General features: G+C 50.1%; 1 protein-coding gene across 1 annotated transcript; it reads right to left on the reverse strand.

Moving 5' to 3' along the window:
- Positions 1-387: 387 nt before the first annotated feature.
- Positions 388-17,272, reverse strand: snrnp200 (small nuclear ribonucleoprotein 200 (U5)). The gene is made up of 46 exons (XM_048979922.1): positions 17,189-17,272; positions 16,959-17,032; positions 16,212-16,375; positions 15,828-15,999; positions 15,425-15,617; positions 15,002-15,057; positions 14,823-14,921; positions 14,554-14,706; positions 13,867-13,966; positions 13,476-13,612; positions 13,194-13,274; positions 12,871-13,044; positions 12,640-12,777; positions 12,210-12,365; positions 11,945-12,115; positions 11,561-11,754; positions 11,321-11,444; positions 10,978-11,127; positions 10,735-10,845; positions 10,447-10,578; positions 9,742-9,930; positions 9,458-9,655; positions 8,887-9,039; positions 8,605-8,685; positions 8,385-8,468; positions 8,190-8,296; positions 7,897-8,015; positions 7,647-7,801; positions 7,337-7,526; positions 7,072-7,245; positions 6,712-6,872; positions 6,340-6,567; positions 6,044-6,235; positions 5,766-5,944; positions 5,098-5,249; positions 4,759-4,867; positions 4,264-4,372; positions 3,962-4,151; positions 3,700-3,864; positions 3,338-3,459; positions 3,106-3,249; positions 2,501-2,677; positions 2,213-2,373; positions 2,054-2,135; positions 1,401-1,493; positions 388-955 (listed from the first exon to the last, which is right to left on the reverse strand). Exons 2-46 carry the CDS (start codon positions 17,001-17,003, stop codon positions 806-808), a joined length of 6,414 nt encoding a protein of 2,137 aa, XP_048835879.1. The 5' UTR covers positions 17,004-17,032; positions 17,189-17,272; the 3' UTR covers positions 388-805.
- Positions 17,273-17,898: the final 626 nt, after the last annotated feature.

Here is a 17,898-nt window from a genome sequence, read left to right on the forward strand (position 1 = left end):
GCTTCTGTGCCCCCAAACTTGCTCTCACCTGTATGTGGGTCTGTGTGTGTCACGGAGAGAAAGATGTTATATATGAAAAGCTTCTTTGGAGCTGTTCACAAATCAGTGTTCTACACCGTAAACAAATGGGTTTGGGGTGGTATTGATCATTAATCTGTGTGTAGGTCAGAAGGTCTAACAATGGCCATTCAAGTAGGGAATCCACTTAATTTCTTATTGGTCGCCATAGGGAAATTCTCTCTCCCATCTCCCCCAACTTGCTGTCTGTAGGTGGGTGCAAGCTGATCGTGAAGGGCAGCACCCAGGGAGCTGGGGGTTAAGGGCTTCAAACCCAAAACAATCCCCAGGCCCATTTTCCATAGATTAGGTCAGTAAACAAAATCAGAATTATACTTTTCATTTGATATCTTTATTTCCAAAAAATCCTGTACAAAAAAATCAGACCGTCACATTTTCCTGCCCAAAAAGAAGCAAAGGATTAAAGAAAATTATGTTTCAATGCTTTTCACTACAAGGACGTCACCACAATGCAAGCTTGCTGATTACTCTACTCTCCGTCAAACGCTTCGCACAAGCAATGTTCTCGGTACTGAATCATGACATAAAAACAAGGTTCTCAACCCCCAGTACTTTAATCCTCCAGGGGAGAGGCGAGGCTGAGGATTTATTCTAAACAGGCGGTGACACACCAGACCACGTCTAGCTAATGGACACCAGTTTTATTCAGAGACAATGAACAGTAATCTGTTACTGAATGCAAATACAAGCAAGATTATGGTTAAAAACTCGGGGTGGGGTGGGTGGCTTAGTCTGAGTCACTGTCCCCCTCGCTGTCTGCCTCCTTCACATCCACGCTGAACTTGTACTCCTGGTCGCAGCCCATGTAAGCGTCACTCATGAAGTACAGTGTGTAGTTATGAATGCCTGTTGCTGGGGCAACAAAGTCCAATTTCACCTGTGGGGGGAGATATAAGTATCACACTTGGCAAACACCATGACTGACGACCTGCCGAAAGAACCATTTCATAGCTAATATATAAGTATTGGATTTTTAGCATATGGCAGCCGCAGTGTGTATCTACTCTGAGTGTAACACTATTTGAGTACACTTGGATCTTGGTTCTAATCAGAACTTAAGAGAAAAATAATAATAAATAAAAATAGAAATTAGATTTGAGTATAGAAAAGTTTGATGTTCTGTGGGAATGTATGCAGCTATACTGCCAGTCGCATTCCTAATACTTGGCCGAGGAAGTGAATTCTGGTTCTGATTCAGAGGACGATACCATTATCTACCATAGATCTACCACATGGATGCAGAAACCTGCAGTGGTCATACAGACTTGCATTTGACAATGACGCTGAACCACGGCACAAGGCCACCCTGACTGAAGACCAACCTTAGCCTTCTGCTGGAGCGTGAGCCTCTTGATGGAGATCAAGCTGTTGGATTTGGGGTCTCCAATCACCACCCACCAGCCTTCTTCACGTTTCTTCAGGAACAGAAGCCGCCACGTTAGACACATGGGTGGCACAGCTCTGGTTAAATCGTTTCACAAGTTTGTCTGCAGAGGTGGACTTTTCAGATCCAGAAAGTACAAATCCAAACCAGGATTTTGTTTCAAACGACCAGTTGAGTCTCTGTGACTGTGACTCTGTTCAGCTGGTTGGCTGAAACAAAATCCTGGTTTGGATTTTTACTTTCTGGACCTGAAATGTCTGCCTCTGCTTGTCCGTCCGCACTGCTCTTTGGATTAGAGAATATAATTTCAAAGAACACTGACTTCATTAATGTCAAAAATATGTACGAAGAAGAACATGAACAAAACCTGGCAAAAATGAAGCACACCACACACACACACACACAGACACACACACACACACACACACACACACTGTCACCCAATGATAAAAGCGGTTGTTGAACCTTAACATCAATTACATTTCCTGATCCCAAAATGACATCGCATGCAGTCTTTTTGAAAGATCAGATGGTCAACAAATAAAGAAACCGGGTCAATCTTGACCGCTGTGGTCCATTTGGTAGCAGTACCTGTGGGAACAGCGGCGCAATGACCGGTCCGGTCACCTCTTCCTCTCTCTCCAGCTGAACCTGTACCAGGACCGGACCTCCACTGTGGAGACAAGACCAGGTGATGAGTGATGAATAATAAACAGGCTGAGGATGACGGTCCACCCCAAAAGCACGTACCTCTTGATGCTCTCCTTATCCGCCACCTCATAAGACAACTCGATGTTGGGGTAGCGGTTGCAGAATCGCGCCACGTCTGCCATCTGGGCGTCAGAAAGCTGCAGCAGCGCGCTCCGCTCCTCATCCTCCATCTCCATGATGTCGAAGATGCTCTCCACCCCCTGAGAGAGAGTGCTAGTTAGCATCTGCTAACTCGCCCGTTAGCCGCCAATGTTAAAAGCCGGCAAATCAACCGTCTGCCGGTCTGCGGGCAGTGCATCTCGACTCGGAGGACAGGTCCTGCCTCACCTTATCGGTGCAGCGCTTGATATGGTCACAGGTGAAGTGGGGCAGCTGCTTCAGGTAGGAGTCCTTGGACCACATGGCCTGGGTGACCATTTGAGCCAATTCCATGGCCGCCAATGCTGGGCTGAGCCAGCCGTTGCTGGAGAGGACATCCACGCACGCCTGAATCAGACGTACCGCCTGCATGGAGACCAAGGAGTCAGGGATGAATGATTAAGAATTCTTACCGATATCAATATCAGGGGAGACCTTGTCCAGATATTTACCAAGCTCACAAAATTAAGTCAACTTGAATTAACTCAAACAGGTCTACTTCAAACTTTGCTGCTCATCTGGTACCAGGCTAGTTTCCATTCAAGGCCACATTATGAACGCAAAGCAACATTAATGTCATCCCTGATATTGTCATCCCTATAAGGAAGACCGTCACTCATAGCTGAGGAAATGCATCAGGTGGTCTGCAAAAGCCTGACTTTCTTCCCAAGAACCCTAGGACTCCCTAACCACTCAACAGTGGTACAAATGGCGATACAGCCATGACCAAGGAGCATCAGGCCAGGGAGCATGCTGGGATGCGTGTGGAGGCCCTTGGCATCGCCGTACTGTACCTTGCTGAGGATCTCCTCGGTGTCAGACTGCAGCTCGGCGCTCAGCTGCATGCGGGAAAGGTGGGACTGCAGCAACAGGTTGGTCTTCACGTGTGGGTCATTGAACTTGGGGTTGTTCAGCTTGTGGGGCACCTTCTGGGCCAGCTGGGAGGGGGAAGAGGGGTCACCATTAGGACCCGCAGCCCCATCGATGTCACCGGTTATCTAGTCACCGAAACGAGGCCCCCCTCACCTGTCGAAGCAGCGTATCCTCGTGATGCCTGATGGGAATGTTCTTGTACTCTGCCGCATTGGAGATGATCTCGATGAGACCCCGGATCTTTGTCTTGGCATTGAGCGACATGCTGAAGAGTTCTGAGAAAGACAGAGATTGAGGTCACCTTTTGCGAAACATTCAGGATTAGAACACCGTTCCTGTAATTGGAAGGTCGTTGGTTCGATTCCTGTACTTGGGAGAGCGACTTCACTGTTGGGGTTAAGGGGTCTTGCTCAAGGGCGCGAATGGTTCCAGGAACTAACATACTGACTTTCACAATTTGAATGTTGCTCTGGATAAAAGCGTCTGCTACGTAAAGGCAGTTACTGCAGCCTCACCAATGGTGGTGTAGTTGATGTAGTAGTAAGCGGCGATCATGCCCAGGTTGAGCGGGGCGACATCCATCTCATCCTCAATGCTGATGCATTTGGACTGTTCCAGGTCGTGCAGTGTGTTCTCTACCAGCTCAGACAGGTGGTCCGAAAGGTGACGGTGAGACATGCCTGCCAGTGGGGGGAGAACCCAGAACAGCGGTGAAAGGATGGACCTAGCACACACACGCACAAGAGGCTGTCGGGATCGCGACCTGGGCCCCCTCACCTTGCAGGTTGTAATAGTTTGGGTTCTGCGTCATGCGCCGGTACAGGAAGGTCCAGGTCAGGTAGTCCACTGCATCCTGCTTGTTCTCCACCGTCTTGGTGACGATCTCCGCATTGAAGTGGTCGTGCAGGCAGTGGTCGAGGTGGGACTCCACTGGAAGTGGCTCGTACAGGAATTTCTTGAAGAAATCCTGCGAGTGAGGAGGAGAGTCAGCACAGGAGACAAAGCCGGGCAAACAGAAAGCGAGCAACATCCCGAGTGAGATTTGTCGGCCGTGCAGGTCAGGCAGGGATGTCCGTCACCTTCTTGGATCCCTGGCACATGATGACGCACCGACCCTCGTCATCCTGCAGGGGGCGGTTGGCCTTCCCCACCATCTGGAGCACATCGTAGATGGGATAGTCCACATACCTGGGAATGGTTGCAAACAGTTCAAAAAAAGGGTCCAGACCTTCCTTACTCCATACTCACTTGGTGTAAGCGTCAAATTCCACACAAGCGAAATGACCAAAAACATTTCTGACCATCACAGAATATTCTGCTTTTACCCTCAACTGCCATCTCCTCAGGTCTCACTCTCCGCTTCTCTGAAGTTCTTTGTTAAACGAATTAAAGGGCTGCAAGCGATTAAATATCTTCGCTCAAGCTGGGACAGTTAAAATAATGACCCCGATTTTATAATTAGACCTGCAAGCACATTCTTTTGTCCTAATTAAGTACAACGTTAAGAGGGTTTTGTAAATAAGCGTGAGAGCTGGTGAACGACTCGGCGCGGTTGCATCCTCGCCAAGACTCACGCGTGGATCTTGCCGTTGTAGTACTGCGTATCCATGACGATGACCAGATGGGCGGAGATGTTGGTTCCCCAGCAGAGGGAGCGCGAGGCGACGACCACCTGCACGGCACCTGGAGGGGGGGGAACGGAGATCTCCTTTAGCACCCAGGAGAATCCCAAGAAACTGACAGGTGTGGAGACCAGCACAAACACACTTAAGCTGCCCTCTTAATTTTATGGTGTTAATAGTCGGAGCTAAACAGAATTAAAATCCATAAAAGAAAAGTTTGACTGGTTTGATGAAAAGTTTGATGACTGGCCACCCTCCCTTCCCCCATGTAGACCAGGCCCGTCTCCCCACCAGAGCTGAACAGCTGTTCCACGATGCGGCGCTCGGTGGCAGAGAGCCCCTCGTGCAGGTACCCCACGCCGTTGGCCAGCGTCTCCTTCAGAGTGTTGTCCGTCAGCTTCTCCAGGAAGGGAACCAGGTCCTTCTCTGTGCAGTGGAGGAACCTGCGAGGGCATTTGTTTGGCGTTACAGGCGCCCAGACAGTTACACACAGAGGTCACATCCGAATTCAGGAACTGCATCCGTCGAAGGTCTGCGCAATGAATCTTGGGATATGTTGGGCTACGAAGGGTCTGCCCAGCAAAGGGGCGAATTCCAAAACCGCATTGGAAATACCCTCCGAAATAGAACAGCCTCATCACGTCGACGTCACGCATTTGGTCTTCGAATGCAGCCTTAGAATGATGCAGCCCCCAGATGGGTGGTCAACGGTGGGCGGGATTACAGGGCACTGTCAATCACTGGGTCTCCCCACATTCCATTGGTCACTTCACCAGTTCCAAAGACAACCAACCAACCAAGGGTTTCGCAGCTTCATCTTCACACCAGTTCCTTGAGGAATCCCACCCTCAAATGAAAGACCACCGTCTTATGAGGCTCTACTACAGTAAATACAACTTCGAACATTTAATAAACTATGTGGACTTCGGGGTCATGTGACGCCGGGAAACGCCGCCCACCTCTGAGCGACGACGTCGGCGGCGCAGAAGGTGAGGATGTCGATGGCAGTCAGCCGGGTCTGTCGGCGCGACGGCACGAATACCAGCACCGGCTTGGTGGGAGAGTGCCGGATGATGGAATGGTAAACGGGCTTTGCCATGGACAGCAACCGGGTCTGTGTGTGGCTCACGTTAAAGCCCTGTAGGGGGCAACGAAGGTCAGTGCTAGAAGTCTATCTGCTTATGGAAATCAAGCTTTTATTCGTGGTACTGGCCACCCCACAGTACCGGCCCCTAACCTGGATGTGGAGCTCCAGAGGTACAGGCCGCACGTTGGGGTGGAAGTTGAAGGTAGCGGTGGTGCTACAGCCCAGCCAGTGGGCCACATCCTTGGCGTTGGAGAGCGAGGAGCTGAGAGCCACGATACGGATGGGCCTCTCGATCTGGGAGGAGATGTAGCGCATCCTGGAGCAGATGACCTCCAACACGGGCTGCGGATATGAGACACGAGAGGGGGGATGAGTTTCAGAAGCCGCACCCCTGGAAAGTGGGCCAGCGACTTCCCCTCTGCGGCACGAGCGCGCGTCGGACATACCCCGTTCTCGCCGCCGATGAGGTGGGTCTCGTCCACGACGAAGAGGCTGACGTTCTGCACGTTCTTGCGCTGCTTCCAGCGCCGGGACAGGATGTCCCACTTGTCAGGCGTGCTGACGATAATGTCGCCTTTGCCCAGTAGCTTTAGGTCCGTGCTGGTCTCCCCCGTCAGCAGGACCACCTTCTTGTTCAGGGTGTCCTGGAACTTCTGGTGCCAGTCCACAAACACCTGAAGGCGACGGGGTGAAGAGGCCCTCACAGTTGGGTCGTTGCTAACCCAATCGCCTTGCTAGCACTACACATCAGCATGATCATACCTGTACCTCTTTTCAGATTCTCCAGACACTAACTTAAGGAGTAACCTTCTCAATACCTGCTCGGCCAGCGCCTCCATGGGGGTGATGTAGACGCAGCGGCCCTCTGCGTTGTGTAGCAGCATCCTCAAGATGGCAAACTCAGCACAGATAGTTTTCCCGCTGCCGGTTGGAGCTCCCACAAACACGTTATCATCGCTGTTGTACACGGCATTGAACACTAGGGGGAGACGGGAGCAATGACTTGGATTACCAATTTCTATTGCCCAAAGAGATGAGCCAACAAACACAAAATATAAAAGCAGGGCTGAAGTACAGTCATTTTTACTAAAACCTTGTGTCATGCGGAACTGTACAAAAATACAACACAGCTAACGGAAAATGGCAAAGGAGCCTTTGTTCGAGAGTCTCAAACAGACCTTGAGTCTGGATGGGGTTAAAGAAGGGGAACTTGTCTTGGTACAAGCTCTCGAAGGCGGAGTTTCGAAGGGCGGAGACGGGGAGGGGCTGCAGGTCCAGCAGCTCTGTGGGTGGCGGGTACTTCTCCGGAAGGATCAGGTGACGGAACGACACGGGCAGCTGGGTCTCACAGGCTGGGGGAGGAACAAGGTCTCGACGATTAAAACTTCATCACAACCCTGACATTTATCAGTGTGTGTGGGTGCGGGGGGTGGGGGCGCTCACACAGCCAGCGGTCCGACGATATGCGGATGAAGTACTGCGGGGGCAGCGGCTCAAACACGGGCACGAAGAAGGTGACCAGGTGCTCGTCCTGGGCGTACTTGGACTTCAGCAGGAAGTACTCGTGGTGAAGAATCACTTCGCTGTCCACGTCTTCTACGAGAATCCAGAAGGCCTCAGAGGAGCCGTGCACCTGTAGGGGGAGCAGGTAAGTTTCGGCCACACAAACTCAAATAACTAGACCTCCCAGGCTGAGTGTTTAATGGCCTGTGACCATTAGTGCAAGTTCACAGCCAAAAATAACATAACCGACCTTGTCATCCCACTGGAAGTCAGGTGTGATTGTGAGCTCCACCTTCAGAGTTGACCGTGTGATGGGCTGCAGGTGGACAGCCAGGTCGAGCTTGGGGAACTGGTGCACGTACTTGTGGATGGTCTTCCCCATCTTCGGCATACGAATTAATTCGCCTGTAGGGCGGAAAGTATGATTCAGTATCCAGGTCACCATTATCAACGTGACTGCCCTCACCTTCCAAGCTCGGAAGTCAAAGCTGCATTCTCACCTATTTCATTATGGTTGAGATCATACAGGCGCTCAAAGGGGAAGTTCTTCTTCTCTATCTTCTTGATGACCTCTTCTGGAAGCTTCCGGAACTGACGCAGTGGGGACATGGACAACCACCTACAGAGATGCAGACCAAACGCCTGATTAACAAAGCCTGAGAGAAGAGAGATCCTGGGTCTGTCCCGAGCTTATTACAGTCCAACAATAGCTTAACGTTAAGTTCACAATCACATAGGTTTGACTCCTTGAACAGATGGTGGTTTCACACACCCAAAACCCATAAGTTCTTACATTCTCTTGTCAATCATCTTGCAGAGGTTCATGGTCTTGTCAGTGAGCTGAGCCCAACCCCTGGCCAGAACGATCTCAAAAATGGCTCGCATGAGCCGGCCAGCGCTCTGAGAGAAGGAATAATGATATCCGAGTCAGAACCATTAAAAATGGACCAGGGTCCAGGTGTCAGACGAGGAGGAGGAGGAAGCCCACCTGGGTGACATAGACCATGTCGGCCATCAAGGCGAAGCCTTCCAGCTTCAGCTGAGAGATGTAAGCCTGCAGCAGCACATTGATCTGAAATCCAGAAACACCCAAAAAGCATGAGAGGAGCTTCGAGACATGCTACATGGGATCCTTAGATCAACGCGCTTTAACGAGCGCAAAAAACCATCAACGAACGTCTTAGCGAAAGTCAACAGGAGGAGCGGACCTTAGCACTGGGCTCCTCGATGCTCTCTTTCACAGGAATGGGGACTCGCTCAAGCAACTTCTGAAGCTCCAGTTTCTCCTCCTGTGCACCACAACAGACAGCCAGCTCACTAAATACAATGTATGTAATCTGTGCCTCGGAAAACCATGACAAGTGCCATGTTTTAACGATAACATGTACATGAGACAGATCAGTATTTATACTTAAAGAGCTACATTAAGAGTTATTCCGATGATTTCACAGGATCCAACTGCCGATCGTGGTCTTCCCAGGTGGGCCTACCTCTCGGACCGTGATGTTCCTGAACTCGGAGGACAGGGAGAAGACGCGGAACAGCTCGATCTCACTTAGCGTGGGCTTCAGTAGCTGGTTGTAGGTATGGATGGAGTCATGAGTGACGTAGAAGTGGCTGGCGATGCGGCCGAGGTCAGTCACCTACCAGAGGAGGGAAAGGACAGTGTGTCAGAGGGATGGGGAGCACCTGGGGGCAGCAGAGTCCCGACATGGCCTCCAAGTACACCTTCCCCAAAGTTAGGAGGAACAGGATCATCTAACAAAGGGGTGGCCAATCTTACCTGCAAAGACCCAGTGTTTAGTTTTTGGCTTAACCTGTAGGTCAGTGGTTCTAACCTTCAGGTGAGGAATCTGTAGCCAATCAGTCCTCTGATTAGATATCTAATTAGGCAGTTGCAGCAAAAACCTGCATACACAGCTGCCCTTTACGGGTAAGACTGCCCACCCCAGGTCTAGCAGATGCTTCTGCAGTAAGATAAATGATCACAGGGGATTTAAGTTTTACAATCCGAGTTTGAGTTTCCTTAATCTTCCCACGTCCCTCCCCTAGGGGGCGCACCTGAAAGCTGCCGGTCCTCTTGTCGTACTTGACGAGGCTGTTCTTGTCCAGCAGGCAGGCGGCCGTGTGGACCAGGTCGAGGCGTCGGCGCTCCAGCAGGGGGTCCAAGGCGCGGTCGTCGTGGGAGACACCGTAGAGGGTGGGGTTCCGCAGCATGCGTACATACAGGTAGGTGTAACCCAGCCAATTCACAGCATCCTGGGAGGGATAGAGGGGGGAAATCGTGAATGACGAGGGCGCCCCCGAGACACGGCCAGGCGCGCGCGGGTAGCGGCAGGGCCTACCTTGGCGTTCTGCACGTTGCCCAGCACGATCTCGGCGTTGAGCATGTCCGCAAGCTTCCCCACCATCTGGCTCTCGATGGGCAGCTGCTGGTTGAGCAGCGACAGGTAGTACTGCAGCTCGCCGTGGGAGGTGATCAGGATGCCCTCGCCCTTGGTGTCGTACTGCGGACGGCCAGCTCGGCCCAGCATCTGAGAGCAATCAACACACCCCAGCAATCAAGCAAAGATAGGCAGCGCCCGGTCAACCCATTTCAGGGCCATAAGCAAAATTTGATTTTCCTAGTTCTAATCCTAGTCATTTGCCATCTTCCTTCCCACTCAAACAGGCTGATCAGGCAGGGGGCCCCCTAGTGGCCATTGGACCTTCAGCAGCCGCTTAGTCCATTATGAGTTTGGCCAACCTTGAACACAGAAGTAAAAACTTTTCTAGACTGATCACGGTACATCTGTGTTCCTCCCCTAGCTAAAATCACACACACCCCAAACCAACCAAGTACACATATCTTACTGTCTTAATAGACCACTGTTGTCAAGCTGCCTTGTCTTGCATCATGTTGTATGAAACTCCACCCATCTTGCCACCGTTTATAGTAAATTTTGCTACACTGTCACTTTCAACCCATGCACACTTATGTAGGGTGAAATGACCCCAGATAGGATCCACAGAGATTCCCTCCTCATGGTCCCCCTAGAGCAGCCACTGACCTGCAGGATGTCCAGGGCACCCAACTCAGTCCAGCGGCCCTTCTCGGGGCTGTACACCTGGGTGCCCTTGATGATGACCGTGTGCGCCGGCAGGTTCACACCCCAGGCCAGGGTGGCCGTGGACACCAGCACCTGGAAGGTCGGAGAACATCCACATTATCAGCCAGTCAAAAAAAAGACAAAAATCCAAACCTGGATTTAAAGTCAGTCATGCTAAATAGGTAGAAAACTCAAGGGCTGAGCTGCTGAAAGGATGGTCAGTGCCCAGCAGATCCAACATGCGCCCACCTGGATGTGGCGATCAGCAAACAGGTCCTCCACTAGGGTTCGGTCCACGCGGGTCATGCCGGCATGATGGATGGCGAAGCCATAGGGCAGCAGGTCCTTCAGCTCCAGGTTCTACAATGAAAAGAGGGATCAGTCACATTTTTACTAAAGCAAGAGGCTTTAATAAGGTCGGGAATTCCAGACAGTCTTTTCAACGATAAGTCATCTATCTGTTATCTTTTCCACGATGCCCATCCCCCTCACCTTGCACTGCTCCGCCTCAGTTCTCAGGACCTCAGTGGAGGCGGAGCCTTCTCGCAGGAAGAGCCCAAGCGTGTCCTTCTCCAGGCACATGTCCCGGATGGCGCGTGCCGTCTTCCCCGTCTCCTTCCTCGAGTGGACGAACACTAGGACCTGGGGGAGAAGACAGGAAGATTTAGATTTTTGTCAGTTCCGCATGGTGCCACCTGCATGTTGAAACACTAGTCAAAAAGTCAGATTCATTGCCCGCCCTAAACCCCCAAAGTCATCTTAATGTTTTAGTGCACCGGTCTTCCCAAGTGAAACTACCGCTGCTCCACAGAACAGATGGTGAGCCCCTCCTCACCTGGTTCTTGCCAGCGTGCTCCATGATCTTCTCATAGACAATTTCGTTCATGATCTGGAAGCGTTTGATGGCTTTTTTCTCGGTGATGCCCACGTAGGTCTGCTCCAGGGGAACAGGACGGAAACTGTGGGGGGAAAGAGGTTAGGAGGGAATAGTGATTAGGGGGGAGATGTCATCCCCATGGAGACCACTGATTATGAAGGACCCATGGGAACTAAATGCGATCCTATCCTGTATAACCTGTTGTCAAAGTAGAAGAGGCCGCGGGCAGGATCCACGCGCAGGCAGGTGGCCACGTCGTCGTAGTTGGGCAGAGTGGCGCTCAGGCCCAGCAGACGGACGTCTTCCTGGGTGAGCTCCACGTTGCGGATGGTGCGAGCCACCAGAGACTCCAGTACCGGGCCTCGGTCATCGTGCAGGAGGTGGATCTCATCCTGCGGGGCAGAGGAGGAACCTGTGACCTCAATACACAATCTGAGTGATCATGCCAAAACCACAATAATGCCCAGTCATTATACCAAGGAGATTAGAGGGTTGTTGGTTCATGTCCCAGTAGTGGCAGCAATCTCTTCATCAATCTGCCAGTGGGTATGGAACAATGTGGGCGGGTGAGATCACACTCACAATGATGATGAGGCGGACCAGCTGGGTGTAGGTTCGCTCCCCACCCTTGCGGGTGATGATGTCCCACTTCTCTGGGGTGCAGACGATGACCTGGGTGGCGTTGATCTCCTCCTTGCACAGCTGGTGGTCTCCTGTCAGCTCTGCCACCGTGATGCCGTAGCTGGCCAGGCGCTGGGGGCAGCGAGGGACAGCGAGTCAGTCCATACTGGAGGAAAGATACGGAGGCTGAGAGCAAAGACTGGGCCCAGAAGCAGCCACCACTCACCTTGCTGAAGCTGCCCACCATCTCCTGCACCAGGGACCGCATGGGCGCGATGTAAATGATCTTAAAGTCATCCACGTTGATGGTGCCGTCTATGTTGATGTGCTTGCCGATCTCCCGCAGCATGGCCATTAGGGCTACATTGGTTTTACCAGCCCCCTACAGGTAGGGAAACAAATAGCAAGAGTATGAATGGGGGAAGTAAATATAAAATATCACTGAAAAAACCAACACTTCACTCAATAATAAATTATAAAAAAGGTTCCTTGGGCTATGTGATGTTTCATGACTAATATTCACTCAGAAAAAAATACTTTCATGTACTTCAGCAGGAGCCATTTAAGGTCAACAATTCTGATGTCATATGAAAACCAAACTGAAATGGTTCAGCTCAATCTGATGAGATGATCTTAGCATCCAAACCACATCGTACCGTAGGGGCGCAGACCAGTAGGTTCTCGTCGGTATCCATGGCAGCCTTGAAGAGCTTACTCTGGATGCGGTTCAGGTTCTTGAAGCCCTCGAATGCGGCCTGGGCGTACTTGGGCAGCTTCTCGGTGCCCACCAGAACCTGGAGAAGTGAACAAGAGGTCACATGACTGAAGGGGAGGCGAGTCACAAGGGGAACCCCCCCCCCCCCCCCCACCTTGAAGTGAGAACGCACCTCATCCTCCGCGAAGGGCTTGGGCTTCAGGGCTGGGACATGCACCTCTTCGTAGCCTTTGCGCTGCTTCCGGAAGGAGCCGTCGGGGAGCTGACACCGCTTGTTGGCCATGAAGTGGCTGCCCTGGCTGAAAGTGAGATCCTCCAGGTCCAGCAGCTGCCGTGGGGCCAGGGACTGTGACACGGAGAGGGGAGACACATGAAGCCCATAGAGACTGAACACGCAGCTCCCAGGCCGTTCCCATGAATGAGTGCCGTTCGCGTATTAGCACGTACAAGCTAGCAAATTAGCATTTCACCACTAGCTAGCTTCTCTCTGCTCACCTCCCCAGCGTCCAGATCCATGGCCTCCAGGTCATTGTCCACACGGGACTTGCGGACCCTCTCCCGACGCGAGCGCTCCTCCTGCAGGGTGAGTTATGCCAAGCACACACCAGTTTGCAGCAATATATCATATTGTTCAATATCGCAATGTGTACGACTACAGAACGTGGAAGAAAGCAACACCCCCCATCTAATGCATCAACAGAAACACACAAGCGTATGTAGCGTTAGGTAGAACCTCAACACCAAACTGGCCACAGGGATCACAGCCTGCACCCTTACCCGAATGATGTCCTCCTTCTCTGTCTCCTGCAGCTGGTACAGAACCTTGGAGAGATCCTGATCACCCTCCATCTTCTCCGTGATCCGCTTTTTCTCCGCCTCACTCTGAGCACTGGCCAGCATGGTGCAGTAGAGGACTGGTGCACAGAGGGACACGGACATTTAACTTTGTTTTTAGACAAGAAGTAACCCAACAAACAAACCACCTTCCTCCTATTCGAAGACGATCAAGTAAGACAGCAGACATCATCTAACTCTGCTGTTGCAGAAGTGGCCTAGTGGAGATGAACAGCAGGCGGTCTCCATGCACCTCCCAGGTCATGGCACCCCAGCACCTGAACTACCTCAGAACCAGGAGACTTCGCCCAAATGAGAAGAACCCGCTACTCACTCATGCGCCGGTGCTGACGCAGGACTTTGATGAAGTCGAAGGTGTTGAAGCCCAGCAGCAGGACCAGCTGGTTCTCGCACTCCCTGTCGTCACTGGCCGTCTGCGCAAAAGACAGAAGTCAACTGGGAAACTGCACTGGGGACACGCGAAACAGGATGGACCCATTCGGGACAGGCAACTCACATCTACAGTGGCAGTCAAAATTCCAGGACACACAAATGTTTCATGCCTTTGGCTTTATTTGCTCAAACTTTTCTCAAATTTCAGACTCTTCAGAACAGCCCCCTTCTGCTTTGATGACAGCATTGCAGACTCCTGGCATTCTCTCAAAAAGCAGCTCCCAGGTGTAGCTGCTTCTCCAGCCGCCCCGAAGGAGTTTCTGGGTACAGGTTGACTACCTTACTTTTACTCTCCAACTCATCCTAAACCAGCTCTATAGGGTTTAGGTTGGGGGATTGTGGGGGCCAGGTCATCTGTCACGGCACTCCATCTCTCTCCTTGTTTACAAGATATTCCATAACCTCGAGGAGTGTTTAGGGTCATTATATTGTTGAAGAACAAATGATTTCCACTCGGTGTGTCTAGACTTGACTGAAGATTTCATTGTAACTGAGTTTGTCATTGTTTTATTTGTTGTTTTGCAACAAGGAAGAAACAGACAATAGGAATCCCTAGAGGAGAACTGACCTTGAGGATCTCCAACACCTCATCAGCTTTCTTCTGGGACACGATGGCATCGTCATAGAAACGGCTGAGCTGACGCTGCAGCCAGAAAGCGTCAATGTCGCGGGGGTGCAAGTCCTTCTTCTTGGCCGACATCACATCCCCTGCTGCTCCAAGCTGTGCGTTACAGGGCAGGAATACACTCAGCACCACCACACGGACCCAAGCATCACATAAATAGCAAACGGCGTGAGAACAGGCTCACAGGTGACAAGCCAAGAATCGTCCCTTACATTTGCTGTGAGGGTCAAGCCAATATCCGCTTCCACACCCTCGCTGTCTTCATCGGACCCTTCATCCCGGACTTCACCAAACTGGTCCTCATCTCCCTCCTTCCATGCGGAGAAAGAGGTTACACCAAAAAGACTGTGCGAGGCACGGAAAACAGATGCGCATCTGAACGGACGCTTACCTCTTCGTCAGACTCAAACTGCACATTTACTCCGTACGTTTCATCGATGTTGTCATCTGCATGCACACGGACAAAAAAATCTATCAGCATGCCGAAAACAGAGAACGTGCCTCCGCATCACCTCCTCCAAGGGCAAGAGAAACCGAGAAGATCGACAACCAACACTGATGTAGTAAAATGTTTATCAAACAATTTGTCCAGAGTGAGTGAGGACTGCTTATGGTCACAGAACAATGTTATTGAGCATTCCTAACTCACAGTGCCCCTGTTTCATTAAAAAGTCTGTGAGATATTTCAGAACAACCACAACAGCAGACAATCCAGACATGTATGATAAAAAGCATGGTTCTTTGAGAACTGGTCCAGGTGTGCTTCCATAGACATCAAGATACTGGTTTAGTCCCACCAGGCACCGTGACATACCCATGTTCTGAAGTTCCTTGTCTCCACCATAGTCTGAGATCTTCTTGCCCAAGTTCACCAGCACGTGGTAACGTGTGTCATCCGCTGGACCCAGCAGCTGTTCCACCTCTCGCCGCCTCTCCTTGTCCCGCATCTTCTCGTTCTTCAGTACGGCCAGGACCTCGTCCGCTGCACCACACAGGATGTCCCGGGGCTGACGGCAGCAGATTTTGGGAAGAAGTCGGTCAGAAGTTCAATTACACAAACTGAACACAAATGGAAACACAGGGTTCACCTTTCAACCATGCCGCAATAAGCATCATAATATAAATTCAGACACAATATCTACAACATAAGTGGTATCCACACATCCAGCAGAGCAAAGGAATCCCAGACAACCAGTGATCGGACTGCAGGTCCACACCTGGTCTCCCAGCGCAGCCTGGATGAAGCTCAGCAGAACCTCGTATGTCTCACGGGTCTCCTTGGTCTTCGGCTTGTACACAATGCCCACCATCTCGTCAATGCCTTCAGACAGCAATGTGAAGCCTTTCATCTTGTTGATATCATGTCGGTCCTCGTCTCTCTTCCTTCTCCTGCACACCGGGAAAACACACAACCTTGTTTTCAGCTTTTAAATAGGACGCACCTCTGAGTGATGGTCACAGTCAGTTTATCCGTTGTCATTTAAACACAGTTTGCACACCAATACAGGAATCTAATATGAGATGGTGTACAAGCAAGTTTCTTCCAGCTAAAACCTTGGGGAAGTCATAACACAAATCCCTCTGAGGAAAAATAAACTCACTTGGCACGTCTCTCCTCCAGCATCTGCGGCCTGGTTCTCTGCGACCTGTCCCCCATTTTGGTACCTTCCAGTTTCCCCACCAGAGACAGCACCTCGCCCGTGGGCTCATCGCGTCTGGTGCGATCGATCAGCGAACGATCGGCTTGCAGCACCAAGTTGGAGTTCTGTAAGAAAAGTCCGGGTATAAGTTCCAAAGAGGAGATTTTTAGAAATACTACGTGAATGTGCTATAACATTTACAATTACTTTTATTGTAGTAGCCTCCTCCCTGGTCGGCAACTATTTTGGGTAGTGACTTAATGAATCCTGTTAAGTCAATTGAAATATACTGATTTAAAATATACATTTTCTCAAGCATATCCAGAATGTTGAAGAGTAGGCGTTCTCTATTTTGCGATCGCTGAAATACGGTATCCCATCTCAATCTAAACGCAAAACAGTGTTGCAATTTATAGCTCACTGGAAACCCGGAGCAAGTGCATAAACAATTAGGAAATCCTTATCTAAAAGCAGCAGGAGTTCATTACTTAATTAAATAATGGTGTATATCGTGCATGGAAAATTCCCCAATAAAAACTTTATGCACAGTAAATGTGGCGGACAGAGAACAAGTTACGCATTTTAAAAACCGCACGTCCAGATTTTAAAGTTCAGTCTTGCTAATAATCGTCACATACATCAGATCGCTCTAAAACATGCAAATACAATCAATCAGCTGTAATCGGTGTGTGACTATACAATACTCACCGCTTTGTATTCGTACTGCAAGCTACGTGCAGTGACATCCGCCATCCTTCTACCGGCCCGTCACCTCCGATAATCTAAAAAAAAAATATCGAATAGCTAGCGATGCTAGCTAAAAAAAAACTAGATGCTATCAACCAGCACCGTAACTGCCGGGTTAAATTCGCACTAATTGTAAATAAATTTAAACAATACAACGGCCTCCAAACTTCACAGCGAATTACTACACTTACGACAAGACAACGCTGCCGCACCGCTCGCCGTGCGTTTCGATTGCAGCAGAAACACTTCCGGTGGCATGAGGTAAAAGGTCATCGCGCGAATCCATTGCCGGGTTATGTACCGCGCAGTCGCATTTTTTTGCGTATAGAGCAGGCAGAGCCGTGCTCTCCTAAGAAGGACACAAAGACGGGACGTGTTGATACTGTATCAAATCGAGCAAGATAAAGGTAACACATTACATGAAAACGAGGAGTCTGAAGTTATGTCTCTCTTCTAATTGTATAATTCAGTTTTCATGAAAATACATATAGGTGCATTTGTAACGTCACCGAAAATGTATTGACTTTCAGTCATCAAGCAAGCTGTTAACGGTGTATAGTGTATTGTAAAGCAGCACGGTAGGGTCATTAATGTTGATAATGAAATTCTAATGAAATCTTAGAATCTCTTCAATTATTCGTTAATTATGTATAAAGCAACGTTTGGGTCGTTAATGTTGATAATGAAATTCTAATGAAATCTTAGAATCTTCAGTTATTCGTTAATTATGTATAAAGCAATATGCTGTCATTTAAAAAAAATTGTCTGACACATATCTTCAACTTTAGTTTATTAATGTCTTTTCCAAATTGTAACATATGATACATTACAGTTTTACAGATTTCAATTCGGGTGGTAACATTTCAACCCAGGTAAATAATGGCCATATAGCATCTATTAT

This window comes from Brienomyrus brachyistius, chromosome 2, assembly GCF_023856365.1.
Source record: "Brienomyrus brachyistius isolate T26 chromosome 2, BBRACH_0.4, whole genome shotgun sequence".
NCBI classification, from domain to species: Eukaryota; Metazoa; Chordata; class Actinopteri; order Osteoglossiformes; family Mormyridae; genus Brienomyrus; species Brienomyrus brachyistius.

Coding starts and splice junctions, on each gene's coding strand:
- snrnp200 (XM_048979922.1), bottom strand. CDS start 17,003: ATGGCGGATGTCACTGCACGTAGCTTGCAGTACGAATACAAAGCG. Junction 11,755..11,944: donor TGGTCCGCCTCATCATCATT/GTGAGTGTGATC, acceptor TCTGCCCCGCAG/GATGAGATCCACCTCCTGCA. Junction 6,873..7,071: donor TAACCCCATCCAGACTCAAG/GTCTGTTTGAGA, acceptor GTCTCCCCCTAG/TGTTCAATGCCGTGTACAAC.